The sequence below is a fragment of the Condylura cristata genome, unplaced genomic scaffold (assembly GCF_000260355.1).
Source record: "Condylura cristata isolate star-nosed mole 26May11 unplaced genomic scaffold, ConCri1.0 scaffold00015, whole genome shotgun sequence".
In the NCBI taxonomy this organism is placed as follows: Eukaryota; Metazoa; Chordata; class Mammalia; order Eulipotyphla; family Talpidae; genus Condylura; species Condylura cristata.
Window position 1 is genome coordinate 35,375,368 of NW_004567116.1, and position 14,153 is coordinate 35,389,520.

Consider the following 14,153-nt stretch of genomic DNA (forward strand, 5'->3'; position numbering starts at 1 on the left):
GAAGGAAGCAGGATGGAGAACCAGAAGGAGACTGAGGAAGCCACATGGAGCAGCAAGCATGTGATGAAGAAACCGTGCTTGTTTCTTGGCCCTGGACTGGTTAAGGCAGATGTGGGTGAGATACCTGTAGGGAAGTGACTATGGCAGTGTTTATATTGATTTTGATTTTGCTATTTTTCTCCCAGATTTGTCTGGCCATTTCTGATCCTTTTCCATGGGTCCCAGCCAGAAGGTGCTTTAGTCTTGTGGCAGCTTTCAGGCCTTGCTTTGGGCCAACCCCTTTTGGGTTGACTTTTGCCCACGAGGGGATGGGTAACTTCAGGTGTTTGATTTAGAAGTTATATTCTTTGTGTTCTGTATTGTATATGAAGGAATGGAGGAAGTAACGCAGGCCTGAGCAAAACTAGACTAACCCAGGCAAGCACCCACTCCCTGCCCCACCCCCCGGAATGCAGGATAGGTTGAAGAGGGACAATGTACATTTAAAACTGATTGGATAATGGCAATGGTGTGGCCCAGGCTGATTGGATCTGAGGCACCAGGAAATGAGACAACTATTCCTGGAAACCTGTCACTGGGTGGTTGAACTGTGACCCAAGCTGTGATGTCTGTTAATCCTTGAATCCATTTGCTAAGTTGAATCTGCGCGGGCTCTGATGTATGTAACGGCCAACAAGACCAATATATTCCTTGACTTTCCTTTGGTCGGGGTCTTGCCTGAATCCTGCATGTCCGGCAGGGAACGGCTTGACCCTGGCTAGCCAGCCCAATAAACTCTACTTTGCGAATTGCATTCTTGCATGACGCTCTGTCTTTCGCGATAATCGAGTTCTCGGACCCTAACAGTATAATCACTGTATTAAAGTCCCTTTTCATTAAAGTTTTATATGCTTTGTCTTGACGTGGCAGATGGCAGAACCCACTTAGAACAGGCAGGTTTGGGGCTTCAGGGGTGTCCCTCTCCCCCTGCCCTGAAACAGATTTGCTGTCCGATAACAGGGTCACTGTAACACCCTCATCACATAAACCATGTATTCACTCATCTACCCTCAGCTACTTATCTTCTCTCCATTCATACCTCAAATTTTCCCCCTTTGGAAAGGACATTAGATTTGGTCACTGCTGGTCTAGGTGGCCACCAGCAGTACTCATCTGTCCCTCCCAACCTAGTCCACTGTCGTCTGCACAGGGTGAGAATTAGAACTTGGGGGGCTATTTCAACCCTGAGGCAGCAGAGTTGCCTTCACTGTTAGCACCAATTCCACACATCGGTGAAGGTACAACCTGCCTAGTTAGGCCCTTAGGAACTCTGACATAAAATTTACAAATATGGACATCGCCACTTTTCACACTTAAAGTTGTAACCTTGACCACTGCCTCAGACAGAAAAGAAAAAGCTGAAGTGACGTAGGAAGAAGAAAAATATTTTTCACACCAGTGTCCCTCCCACTTGAGAAGAATTATCGTCATACTTATGTCCTCCCCTCCTCCCTCTTTTCCAGACAAAACAGGGAATCCATCCAGTAGACATGCTCCCTTGGCCCCAAAGTTGAGTGTGAGCACCTCCTCATGAAAGTGGGTAAGCTGGCCGTTCACACCCATGTCCTGGTCCCCATTGCCCACCTAGGGTTCTACTACCTATTACAATCTATCCAATTATCCCAACCAGGTACTCTGCTCACTTCTGACACAGTGTGTTCGCTATTCTGAAATGTGAATTAGAGATACAATTTGGCACATTATTTTCTGTTCCAGCTCATTAATTGATTGATTGATTGATTGATAGATGTTTTTATTTTCTTACACTGTTATTCACTTTTGTACAATATTTGATTTCTTCCCTCAGGTGTAGTCCCCATAAATCTTCCACCACCACATCACCAGTGATCTATTACCTTGCCCCTTGGGCTTTTCCCTCCCCTGTTTTAACCCCTCTCACAACCCCTCATATTGTATGCCTCAGATCTACAGTTTGCCTGCAAGCTTTGTCTTTTTTTTTTCTTTTGATCCTTTGTTCTGTTTCCCTATATTCTTCCTATAAGTGAAATCATCTGATGTTTTTCTTTTTCCTTCTGAACAGAATCCCTTCCAGCTCCATCCATGTTGCTGGGAATGTCATGAGTTTATCTTTTTGACTGCTGAGTAGTATTCCACTGTGTGTATATATCACATCTTCTTTATCCAGTCATATGTTTTTAAGAATTTGGGTTGTTTCCATATCATTGCTATTGTAAACAGTACTTCAGTAAACACAGGAGTGCAGGTTTCCTTTTAAATTAGTGCTTGGATGCTCCAGCTCTTCTATAGCACCCTGACACTTTCATCTATCACCCAGGAAGCAAAGCCCAGTACAGAGTCAGAGAGTACTCCAAGTCTATTGGTAGCACCCCTGGAGCTATAGCCCCTGCCAGCTATTACCCCACCCGGAGCCCATTGCATAGCCATCTGCAGTCTCTGTCGTTCTTACTGGCAGACAGAACAGTTCTTAGTGACATTTTGGGTTTTGGAGAAACAAGAGAAACATGTTTGGATTCAGCCCTCTGCACTACTGCAGCTCCCAAATGTCCCCGGAGACCCATCAAGTCCCCACATCATGAAGTCTACTCATTCTTTCCAATCACAGTGCAAACCTGAAAGAGTATTCAAATTTCTCATGGGCATTGATGTGTCCTACTTATGCACCCCTCAAATTCCTAGGGTAACCTCCATATAATCCATGCCCCCTGCAAGAATTCTTTAGAATTCTATCATCTGTGAAATAATAAAAATGAAAACAAATTTTTGCTGGCTTAGTTCCATTCTTCGTCACTGCACAGAAAATAGCAGGCAAATCAGCCACCGAACTGGTCTGGTTCTGCCTACCCCACCCCCACCCGCCGCCAGAGTAGCAGCCTTCCAAGCAGGGTGCTGCCTGGTCCCCCTGGAACCGCTGTCTACAAAGCAAGCAGCTCTTTGTCAGTCAGTCAAGAGCCATTCATAGGAAGCTGACCAGTGACATCAGAGTCCAAAGTCAGTCCTAGAGGGAAAGAGCCTCCCTGCTCATGAATATCTATCTCCCCCACATTCTCTTGACAGCATGATCCTGCACAAGCATTTCCATCCTGTTGCACAACTCTCTGGGCTCCCCATCGAGCATTTCTCAGACGTCACCCACCACATCATGGATATTTTAGGTTTGAAGATTCTCTTTGGTCCTGCAATCATAGTTTGTGTCTGAGAGTAAACTAGTCATTACCTCTGAAATGGAAATTCTCTCATCGCAAGTCCCAGTCATTGCTGGGTCACCTCCCTGGCTTTTTCCAGCGGGTGCTCCACACAGAACTATGGCACAGAGAACCATGCAGGCCAGCACCGGGAGTCTCTGCTCCTCCGGCTGGGCTCTGCAAGGGCCTATGTCCCCATCCATTTAGCAGAGCAAATTAAGAGTGTTTGGAGAATGGGTTTATATTTTCTGTTTTATAGAAAAAACAAATCCAGTCTCATGACACACTTGGGTGAAAGAGATGCAACTACTTCACATATCAATTTGTCTCCTTGACCCCACCTACCCTATGTTCCCAATTGCAGTCTTTGTGAGCACTTCATGAACAGGTTTGGGTTTTATAAGACTAGGTGTTAGAGGGGTTTCACAGACATAATAGCCGTTGCTATAAAACGTTCATGTAAAGGAAACATATCCTCTTTATATAAAGCATAGTGAAACATTCCAATTTTCATCCCAACCTCTAAGTCCTATCAGCCCTCATATTCCTATATTCCCTCCATCACATTGTACCTCCCACTAGCACTTCACCCATACATTTTGACACCTAAGTGCATGTGGCCCCTGAGTCAGTCTCAACATGTGTCTTTTGCAGACCCCAGCTCAAACAAGTGAAGTCTACCCCTTCAAGAAAGACTTGGAACAACTCATCCTACAGACTCCCAACTTCCTTTACTGAAACTGCCTCACCTCCAGTGTTCCTGCTGTCCTCCCGACCCACCAAAGGCCGCGCTGACCACTACGAACATAGGAGACTCAGAGCTGCAAGAAGGTGAAACAGGAGTCTGGAGTCTGTTTATTAGGATGACCCATGAGTATATATAGGGTCTGACGTGCCTTGTACGTGTAGAAAAACGGGAAGTGTACCCGATGCGGGGGTGGGGTGCATGTTTACACAGGGCCTGCTGGCTTCTTGCAGTTTCTGCTAAAAACAAGGTAGTGGGCGGCAGCTGTTCACAGGACAGAGTATACTGTGCTCTGCTGGCTTGTTTGTTGGCCTTACTGGGGAGTGTACTCTCCCATGCACAACATCAGCCAGGTGGACAGGTATACTTGAGGTCCTGTCGAGTTAGCCACACTACAATCCCTGGTCATAGTCCCACCTGGTGTTTACACAAAAGGTTCTGAGTCCCTAGTGGGGAGTAAAGCCAAAGGACCTGCGCCCCATTGTCAGTCTATATCACAATTAATCCATTAGCCTATTGTTCCAGAAGATTTCAGATCATATTTCTCATTATAATTTTTGCCTGCTGGATATTTTATTTTCTCCAAACTGGGGTAAATAGAACAAATTCATTTAAGACCTTTAACATATCGGTATCTGAGGGTACCATGCCTGGGTCTTTTTTGCCCCAGTGAAGGCACAGCCAATAAGTTGGAATATTCTGACCGCTTTGGACCTTAACCTGAAATGTCCTACTTAAACCTATCTAGTTGTACCAGGTCTTCCTGAATGACTGTCCTAAGGAAAACAGTCCCCATCATGAGGCAGGTCTGGGGACACCTAGGTAGCCATTGATTTAAGAGGTTGCTCTGCATTGGGGACAGTCTGGGAAATGCTTTGAGATAACATCCAGGGATCTGGAAAGTAATTTAAGATTATGATTTTAACACTGGCCAACAGACTCCACCCTGCCCTCCTCCCCAGGTAGACCCCAGGTATTCTTGTATACCTCCCACAATCATTTTTCTCCTATATTGCATGGTCAGTCTCATAGGATTATTGAGCCAATGAAAGGGTCACCTCCTCTTGAGCAGCAGTATCCTGTGAGAACAGACTGCTCTGGGTCTCCCATCATTTGTTCAGCACAGCCTGAAGCAATAGGAGTCAACAGGTCTCTGCTCTACCCAAATTTTCAATATGTTGTATTAACACCTTTGGTTCACCTTCATCAAAGTCCATTCCACTTATCCCAATAATTGACTGTCTACCCTGCTGGAAGCAGCCCCTAGATTTTCCCCTGAAGTCAGTACATCCTCTTGTTAACTTAATGAAGGCTTTTATCATCATCTCTAAGACCCAGGAAGAGAACCTAAACACCACATTTGATAGGCTTTCTTGAACTATTAGCTGGGCTTTGCAGTAGTAATATGGTATTTTGAGGAGTGTACAAGCAAAAAGCAAAGCCCAGGCAAAAACAGCCCCATTAAACACAGTACATGGTTACTGTGGGTACTGGGTATATTCGGCAGGTAAATATCCATTACCCTAAAGCTAGTCCCACATGGCTTGCACACCAAGCAGGTATATTGCTTCACCTGAGGTGTTCCACCTGGCATTTATAGGGAAAGTTGGACAGTCACCCTTGTCAGGGTAAACAGCTGACAAAGAGACTTTTTCCCAACCCAACAGCCTGGCTCTTCACTCAGGAATAACCTGCTGGGTCACATATGGCCTTCTGTGAATGTCCCATAGTGAGCTGTGAAGTCCTGGATCAGTGCAAACAAGCCCTGCCATTGTGCAGTACTTGAAAACAACAATACTTCCCCTATGCAAGTCAGTCTGACAATCTAATGTAGTAAAGGTTCTTCTGGGAGTTTCTAATACTAATCTATGAAATAAAACAACTCCTTTCCTGTTTTCGCTGTGACTTGGTTTTGTCTCTCCCCACATGGACTGTGTTCTTGGTGACCAGAATCTAATAGGTACTGTCTGTTGTTCCCAGTTTCCCTCTTGAGGGTGGCTCTGAGACTAGCTGTCTGAGCTTGCTTGGTCCAACAATCTCTCTTAACTTTCATTTTAACTTCTAAAGATAACAATAAACAAGAAATTATAGATCTTGTCTTCCATTTCCTTTCAGAGCCAAGGAACCAACTCCCCACGAGTTCAGTCCATTGCTGAATTCCTTCCATAAACTGTACCCTTAGTAATGGGAAGCAGCACTATCACTGTTCCACAACATGGGTGTCTCTGTGGCTACCCAGCAATCAGCGGTTCTTCATCCTTTGTCCTTTCATCCTTTCCTTTCCCTAGCGTTTTTCAGAGCCAGACTAGGAGGTCCTACTTCAGACACTGACTCGGGCACTTTCTCTGACACCAGTCAGTTCTCCAATTTTCCAACACCTATTGAATATGCAATAAATCATTTAAATCCTGATACTGGCCACTTGAGAGGCTAAGAGTAGAAAATTGGAGAAGAAGGCCTCAGAAGACTGGAAACGGGTTAGGGGTAGAAATGATGAACATAGTTGTTAAACCAGCTACAGAAATAAAAAAAACAAAAACAAAACAGGGCCCTCCCTGGTGGCACAACATATTAAAGTGCAGCACTGTGAAGCTATCTGCAGCCACTGTGGCGAGAATTCGATCCCAGGCCAGGGAGGTGATCCATGTGGTACAGCATACCTCTCCTGTCTCGCCACCTACTCCCCTCAGCAGTGTATATCAGTCACTCTAACTATTCTGCTCCCCACTCTCTCTGACTCCTCTCACCTCCAACCCCACCTCTGGCCTGTACGCCAGTTCTTGTACGCATAAATAAATAAATAATCCTTAAAAAAAAAATCTGGAAGCACAGGCAGACTAGAGGAGGAGGAGATGTAGAGATTGAGGGCCATTAGAGAATCCCCAGTCCTCACAAATTAACCCAGTCACACCCCCAGAAATGATTTATTTAATAGCAGATAACAATTCCACAAAGGAATGAACCCCTACCCAAGCAAAACACTTTATCAGTACAATTTCTGCTCTGGCAAAACGCAGCTCTTCCTGCCTACGTGTGATTACGCAGATGCCCCTCTTTTCCCCTTCTCCATTTCCTAAGAAGCCCTTCCTTTTCAAAATGACTGTGTCTTCATCTCTTGGGTAAACTCGCTATATGCCACTAAAAGGGGAATTCTGCCAAAACTTTTCTCAGAGATAGCCCAGAGACCCTGCTCTCAGAACCAACATCAGACCCATGTTTAGTGTCAGATGCTATAAATAAAAGGAGTCAGTTCCCCTAGATTGCCCCTACTTCAGACATTTATAAATCCTCAGTTGTCATTTGTGCTTCTGTAAAACCAACTGTAAATTCTGAACTTCCATGACCCTCTCCGTGGGCTTGATAATTGATTGAGTAACTCACACAACTCAGAAAACACCTTTCTTACATTTACTGGCTTACTAGAAAGGGGACATCTCAGAAATAGCCAAATGGAAGAGATCATAGGGCAAGGCACAGGGGATATTTACAGGCTCCTACCCTCCCAGAATGCTGTTAACTTCAAAGGTCTCCCAAGAGTTTTTGCAGGGTTAATCTCCAGCCCTCCTGCCTTTCCTGGAGGCTGGGGGTTAGTGGGAGCTGAAATTCTCACCCTCTAATCACTTTTACTATCTAGTGACCAGGCCCTCCTGAGTCCCATCCAGAAACCCCATAAGGGTGTCATATGGGGCCAGAGGTGGGGGACAAGAAGGAGTATGGATCAGAGATGAGTACAAACAAGAAATGAGGGTTTATTGAAACACCCTGCAATAGTGGAGGATTTGAGGTTCCCTTGTGTATGGTTTCATGGGCTTTCTAACTTCGGTGCCAGTTTGCATAAGTTATCTGCTGGGATGTCCCTCTCAGGTGCTGGCCTTTGACACAGAATGTGTCCTGGTGCTGCTTCTGTTTTCCTGGAGCTGGGCTGGTTTTTCTGGTCATGGTGGTCTGTTTTATAATCTTATCTATTCCTTTATCTATTCAAGCCTCCCCAACCTACCTGCTGGGCAAGGAGTGGGCTTAGCTTTTAATGGTACCCTGACACACCCTAAATCACCTCAACCTGCATATATTCAGGTATGATTGAGAGGGTGCTGCATAAACAATAAGGCACTCCTATCACTCAGGAAATTCAAAAGGTTTTAAAAGCTCTGTGCCAGAAACTGGAGATAAAGACCAATTTTATTTTTTACTATTCAACAACTACACTTTCAGAGATGATGCTTGATATCATCTTTTGACTTCGGGGTCCTTGGGTTCACCCTGGGAAAGGTTTCGCCAGAGCTCCCCTTTCAGCAGTACTCGGCAAGATTCTCCACAAGGCAGAGACTCAGTTATATTTAAAGAGGAAGTTTATTAGAAAAAGACAGTAGAGAAAAGACACTTGCATAGACACAATGGGCAGGAAGAGCTGCCCCAAAAAGGACAGGTTTGCAGAGAAAGAGACCTGCATGGTTGCAGGCGGGAGGTCTTAGGAGAGGGGTCTTCCCTGAGGGAGGTCAGTGCAGAGAAGTCCCGGCATGGTACAGGTCATGGGCAGGCAAGACGCTGCTACCCCACAGAGGGAGAGAAGCACCTGCATAGGCACAGGTGGGCAGAGGAGTGGCTGCCCCAAGCTGGTGGAGGGACTACCCTGATATAGACATTCTTTCCCTGGTAGGGGCTCACTCCCTGTGAACGTAGGTTGGTTGACCATGAATAGAATCTGAAGAGATTTCTGATGACCTTCTTCTCCATGTCCTTATCTTTCACCTTTTGAATTTGAGCCTTAGACACAGCCACCTACAGTCTGTTATCTGCTGGGAACTCATGCAGATATTCAGGGAGCAGTTGACCTTGATGTTAGGGCTGTGTCAGCTGCTGTGCTAGCCCGTTCTACCCATCCCCTTTTGTGTGACTCATTTTTGTGATGCCTCCCTGAATTACTTCCTCCATCAATGTCCACAGAACCGAGGAAAGTGTCTCTTGGAAGAAATTCTCAAAGGTCTGACAGGTGTGTAGAGTTTGGAGTAACACTGAGCTGAACAACTTACAGTTTAATGCTGTTCTGCCACTTAGCCTTCCCATGTTTCAGGTTCCCCCTCTGTAAAATGGAGGTAGTAAAAGTGTTCTAATTACTTCTTAGGGTTGTTAGAATCGGAGATTAGGATTCTAAATTATAGCCTGGATTAGGTACAGAACAGTAATCACTAGTTGCTACCATCATGGGTTGGGGAGGAGGTTCGGAAGGGAGAGCAGGGATCCAAGTTCTAGTGCAGTTCCTGGCTCTCCTGTGTGGATGGTCTTTACCTCTCCTTAATTACTTCATTATCTCTCAGCCTCAGTTTCCTCATCTATAACATGTAGGCATGGGTGTCCTCTCAGGGGCTTCAGAGGCCTTTACATTCTGTCAGGGCCGGGACAGTGACATAGCCGAGAGTGGAAAATGAAAGGGAGGTGCCCTCTGGGCAGAGGCAAAGGCCAGTGTAGGGAACCCCTGCTCCCCCACCCTTCCTGCAGGCCCTGGAGGTCCTGGCAGTTAGCTATTCCAGAAATCGGCCCGCAGCTTTGGCGGAAGAAGGCTCGTAGAAGCTCCGGACTGGCCGTTCCCCAACCACACTGCATCCTCCCCACAAGACCGCGGCGGCTGGAGCGGCCTCCTGCGACCGAAACCCGGGGCGCTTCTCGTAGCCCCGCAGCCGGCTGCTCCGGGTCGGGCGGGGCCGGCTTCGGCATCCGGGCACGTTCCGGGCTCGCCCGGCCCACTCCGCCTCGCCGGCGCTGATCGGCTCCTCACCGCGGCCGCAAACTGCAGTGGGGAACGGAGGAAGAGGAAGGGGCGGAGCTGCTTTGCAGTTCGCTGCCCAGCAGTCAGCCGACCGCGGCGGGGCGGCTGTCCCTGGCACCGCCCGCTGCCCTGAGGGCGGAGAACTGCAGGGTCGGACGGGCGAAGCAACCGTGTCCAAGAAGCCGGGCAATGCTCCGCCACGGAGGTTCTCCCGCCCAGGGACACCTCGAGTCTGCCCATGGGCAAGGACCGGACAGGTCCTGCGGGACCCCCAGCCGGGGACTCCTGTGGGCCGGCCTGGTGCTGGCGCTGGTTCCCTGGGTCCCGGCCGCGGCTCACCCTCTTCGCGAGCAAGACAGTCTCGTCACGTTCAGTCGCATAGTGCCCCAGCTGCGGCACACTTTGGGGTGGTGGAACCTCACCTGCCCGGCCTGCAAAGGCCTGTTCGCTGCCATCGACTATGGGCTGAAGGTGAGCGCTAAACCCGCTGCAGCTGCGGAGGAACCCGACGGAGAGAGCGGGAGGGGTAGGGGGGAGGGACTGGGACTGAGCTCTGGACTCTAGCCGGCATCCCGCGACAGAGATTGGCCCCGCGAGCTTTTACTGAATGTGCTCGTCTTTAGGGACACCCGTGACTAACTCCACTTGACCTTGTGCAGTAAAGAGTGGAAACTAGGTTCTGGGCGCTCTGTTTAGTTTATACAGGGGAAATAAACCCATGAGCTGTTTTCGTTGCAGTTGTGATCACCTTTTTACAAATGCATTGAGTCCCAGAGCCCTGAAGTCACCTGCCCAAGGGCACATAGGGGTGGGGCTGGGACTTCCACCCTGGGGGGTGTGAGTCTGAATCCCTGCATAGGCCTTACCTTTGGCATATCCAGATCAGACATCCTGCCTAGCACTACTTACTCATAAGGTACTTAAGAAATATGCAGGAGTGTGGTACCAAGTGGGAGGTCTCTGACCCTGGTGGGGTCGAGTGCTCATTGGGAGGTGTTTAGGGGGGCTCCTCAGGGAAGCAGGTCCCTGCCCTCTCCGTTTATGCCCTCAGACCTAGAACAGCCTGTCATTCTGCCCTGCTCAATTTCTGCAGACAATGCCTGCAAAAGCCAGCCAGGGCAAGCAAAGGCCTGGAGTGCCACTAGCTGAAGAGGAAGTACCTGTGCTGCCTCAGTCACTGGAAATGCTCCACAGGAGGCAAGGGGTGCATTGAGGTCTCTTCGCCTTTGGGACACGAGTCCAGCTCTAGTTTGGATAGCAAGCCCCTAGGGTATTAACAGGGGTTGGCTGAGCCATGCACTCTATTTCTGACCTCCCACTGCTGGTTTTACCCCCCACAGAAGGAGCCCAGTGTGGCTTGGGTGGGCACTGTGGCCACCAAGATGTGCATGATGCTGAAGATAGCACCGCCTGCAGTGTGCCAGTCAGCTGTCCAGCTCTTCCAGGATGATGTGGTAGAGGTGTGGACACGCTCAGTGCTCAGCCCTTCTGAGGCCTGTGGTCTGCTCCTGGGCTCCTCCTGCGGGCACTGGGATATCTTCTCATCTTGGAACATCTCTTTGCCAGCTGTGCCAAAGCCAGCCCCCCACCCACCCAGCCCACCAGCCCCAGGAGCCCCTGTCAGCCGCATCCTCTTCCTCACTGACCTGCACTGGGATCACGACTACCTGGAGGGCGCAGACCCTGACTGCGAGAACCCACTCTGCTGCCGCCAGGATTCTGGGCTGCCGCCCGCCTCCCGCCCAGGTGCCGGATACTGGGGGGAGTACAGCAAGTGTGACCTGCCCCTGCGAACTCTGGAAAGCATGTTAAGTGGGCTGGGCCCAGCTGGCCCCTTTGATATGGTATACTGGACAGGAGACATCCCTGCCCACAACGTCTGGCATCAGTCTCGACAGGATCAGCTGCGGGCCCTCAACAACATCACAGCCCTAGTGAGGAAGTACTTGGGGCCGGTGCCTGTGTACCCTGCCGTGGGCAACCACGAGAGCACACCTGTCAATGGCTTCCCTCCCCCCTTCATAGAGGGCAACCAGTCTTCAGGCTGGCTCTATGAGGCCATGGCCAAGGCCTGGGAGCCCTGGCTGCCTGCTGAGGCGCTTCGCACACTCAGGTACTTGAGATGCACAGAAACCCAGAAAGGGAAGAGGAGGGTACGAAAGTGAAGGGAGCAGGGACCCCGGCCTTATCTGTGACTACACTAGTGTGAGTGTTCATCAGGCCTTCTTGGAACCTGCCCATTTGAAGCCCAGCCACCATCACCACCCTTATCTCCAGCTACCCTCTTTCAAAGGAGGGCACCACGCCCTTTTTGCTCATCTGTGTCTCTGCTCACGTTCACCTACCCTCCTCTAAACTGACGACTTGCCCCAGCTCCCCCAGACCCAGGTCACCTTCCCTTGACTGGCCTCTGCTTCCCAGTCTAACTCATTGTTAGTCCCCAGAACTGCTAGAGTCCTTAGCCCTCTGAGACATGCCCCCATCACACAGGCCCATGGTGAGTGGCTTCAGCTAGTGTGAGCTCCCTGTGGGTGAGGATGGCATCTGCCCACCTCCAGCTGCCTGCCACAGGTTTGCCAATGCAGAATTTTGAATGAGTGCTGACCTCCATGTTCAATTTATTGCAGAATTGGGGGTTTCTATGCCCTTTCCCCACGCCCTGGCCTCCGCCTCATCTCTCTCAATATGAACTTTTGTTCCCGTGAGAACTTCTGGCTGTTAATCAACTCCACAGATCCAGCTGGACAGCTCCAGTGGCTGGTGGGGGAGCTTCAGGCTGCTGAGGATCGAGGAGACAAAGTAAGGGAGAAGAGAGTGGGCCCCGGGGTAAGGGCTGACAGGAAGCAGGTCCTTCACTGGCAGACTTGGAAGTTAGAGCACTTGTGAGCAGAGATGTTAGATTTTCTGTCACTCTCAGTAACCGTGTTTCCTGGGGCTTCAGTTCACCATCACTCTCAGAAGTCCTATCATTTCCTTGCCCTCTCCCAGCCAGGAACCACAGCCTTTGTGGGAGAAATGAGTACCCCCTCTTCTGCCCAGGACTACCTGAAACCCTCCTGCCCTGGTAACGTCCCTAACTTTCCCCACAGGTGCATATAATTGGCCACATCCCCCCAGGGCACTGCCTAAAGAGCTGGAGTTGGAATTATTACCGAATTGTAGCCAGGTAGGAGGAAAGTGGGGATCAATATGGGGTGGGGGGTTGAGGAACTCAAAGGGTGGAAATTCCCTTGAGCATCTCACCATCCCTGCTGCCCCACTTGGGTGCTTGAAGAGGATGGAGAGAGCGGCCTTTCTCTCCAGATCTCTTCCTCCCTCTCCCTGGAACCTTCTGAATATAGTATCTTCTGACCAGGTATGAGAACACCTTGGCTGGTCAGTTCTTTGGCCACACCCACGTGGATGAGTTTGAGGTCTTCTACGATGAGGAGACTCTAAGCCGGCCGCTATCTGTCGCCTTCCTGGCACCCAGTGCTACCACCTACATTGGCCTTAATCCTGGTAAGTGAGGAGAAGGGGATCCTTGGGACACAGGAAGAGAGGACAGATATGGGTGAGGCCAACAAGATCCAGGCCAGACTTGGGTCCCTCTGTGGGGTGGCCTTCGTCTTCCCCTCTCCAGTTAGCCCTCCCTCCTCCTAGGTTACCGGGTCTACCAGGTAGATGGCAACTACTCTGGAAGCTCTCACGTGGTCCTGGACCATGAGACCTACATCCTGAACCTGACACAGGCGAATGAGCCCAGAGCCACACCACACTGGCAGCGCCTCTATCGGGCCCGAGAGACCTATGGGCTGCCCAACGCGCTGCCTGCTACCTGGCATGACCTGGTATACCGCATGCGGGGTGACACAAAATTATTCCAGACCTTCTGGTTTCTCTACCACAAGGGCCACCCGCCCTCAGAACCCTGTGGCACACCCTGCCGCCTCGCTACTCTGTGTGCCCAGCTCTCTGCCCGCTCTGACAGCCCTGCTCTCTGTCGCCACCTGGTACCAGAAGCAAGCCTTCCTGCTATCCAGAGCCTGCGGCCTCGGCCACCATTCTGCTAGTGCCTGAGGGCCCAGAGTTGGGAACGTTCTGTCTTGGGAAAGGCTTGGGGAAGCCCAGAAAGCCACTGGGAAGAGAGGAGTAAGGTGATTTCCGAGCACAAGCACTCTAGGGAAACAGGACCACCTCCTTCTCTGGAGCTGCTTGGCAAGATACGGATGAGGGCTGGCTGCTCTGGCTCTGCCTATATCCTAACCACCCCGGGGATGCTGTCCTTTCCTGGCCACAGAATACAGGTCTAAGTTGGCCACCCTGGGCAGATCACATGGGAGCTGTCACCTCCCACCTGTGCTGGCCCACCCAGAACCTGTACTGCTGCTACCTGATTACCAGGCTGATAAAATAAAGACAAGACACTTGCACCATCAAACCCCTCTGTGATTGTTCCATT

General features: G+C 49.9%; 1 protein-coding gene across 1 annotated transcript; it reads left to right on the forward strand.

Annotated features, from left to right (window-relative positions):
• Window positions 1-9,777: 9,777 nt before the first annotated feature.
• SMPD1 (sphingomyelin phosphodiesterase 1, acid lysosomal) lies at window positions 9,778-14,130 on the forward strand. The gene is made up of 6 exons (XM_004683631.2): window positions 9,778-10,183; window positions 11,053-11,825; window positions 12,340-12,511; window positions 12,802-12,878; window positions 13,068-13,213; window positions 13,355-14,130. The coding sequence occupies exons 1-6, from the start codon at window positions 9,902-9,904 to the stop codon at window positions 13,762-13,764; spliced, it is 1,860 nt and encodes a 619-aa protein (XP_004683688.1). The 5' UTR covers window positions 9,778-9,901; the 3' UTR covers window positions 13,765-14,130.
• Window positions 14,131-14,153: the final 23 nt, after the last annotated feature.

Excerpts from the sequence above, each read along its gene's own strand:
- SMPD1 (XM_004683631.2), top strand. The coding sequence starts at position 9,902 with ATGCTCCGCCACGGAGGTTCTCCCGCCCAGGGACACCTCGAGTCTGCC. Across the intron at positions 11,826-12,339 it reads GAGGCGCTTCGCACACTCAG|AATTGGGGGTTTCTATGCCC; the intron begins GTACTTGAGATG and ends AATTTATTGCAG. Across the intron at positions 12,512-12,801 it reads CTGAGGATCGAGGAGACAAA|GTGCATATAATTGGCCACAT; the intron begins GTAAGGGAGAAG and ends CTTTCCCCACAG.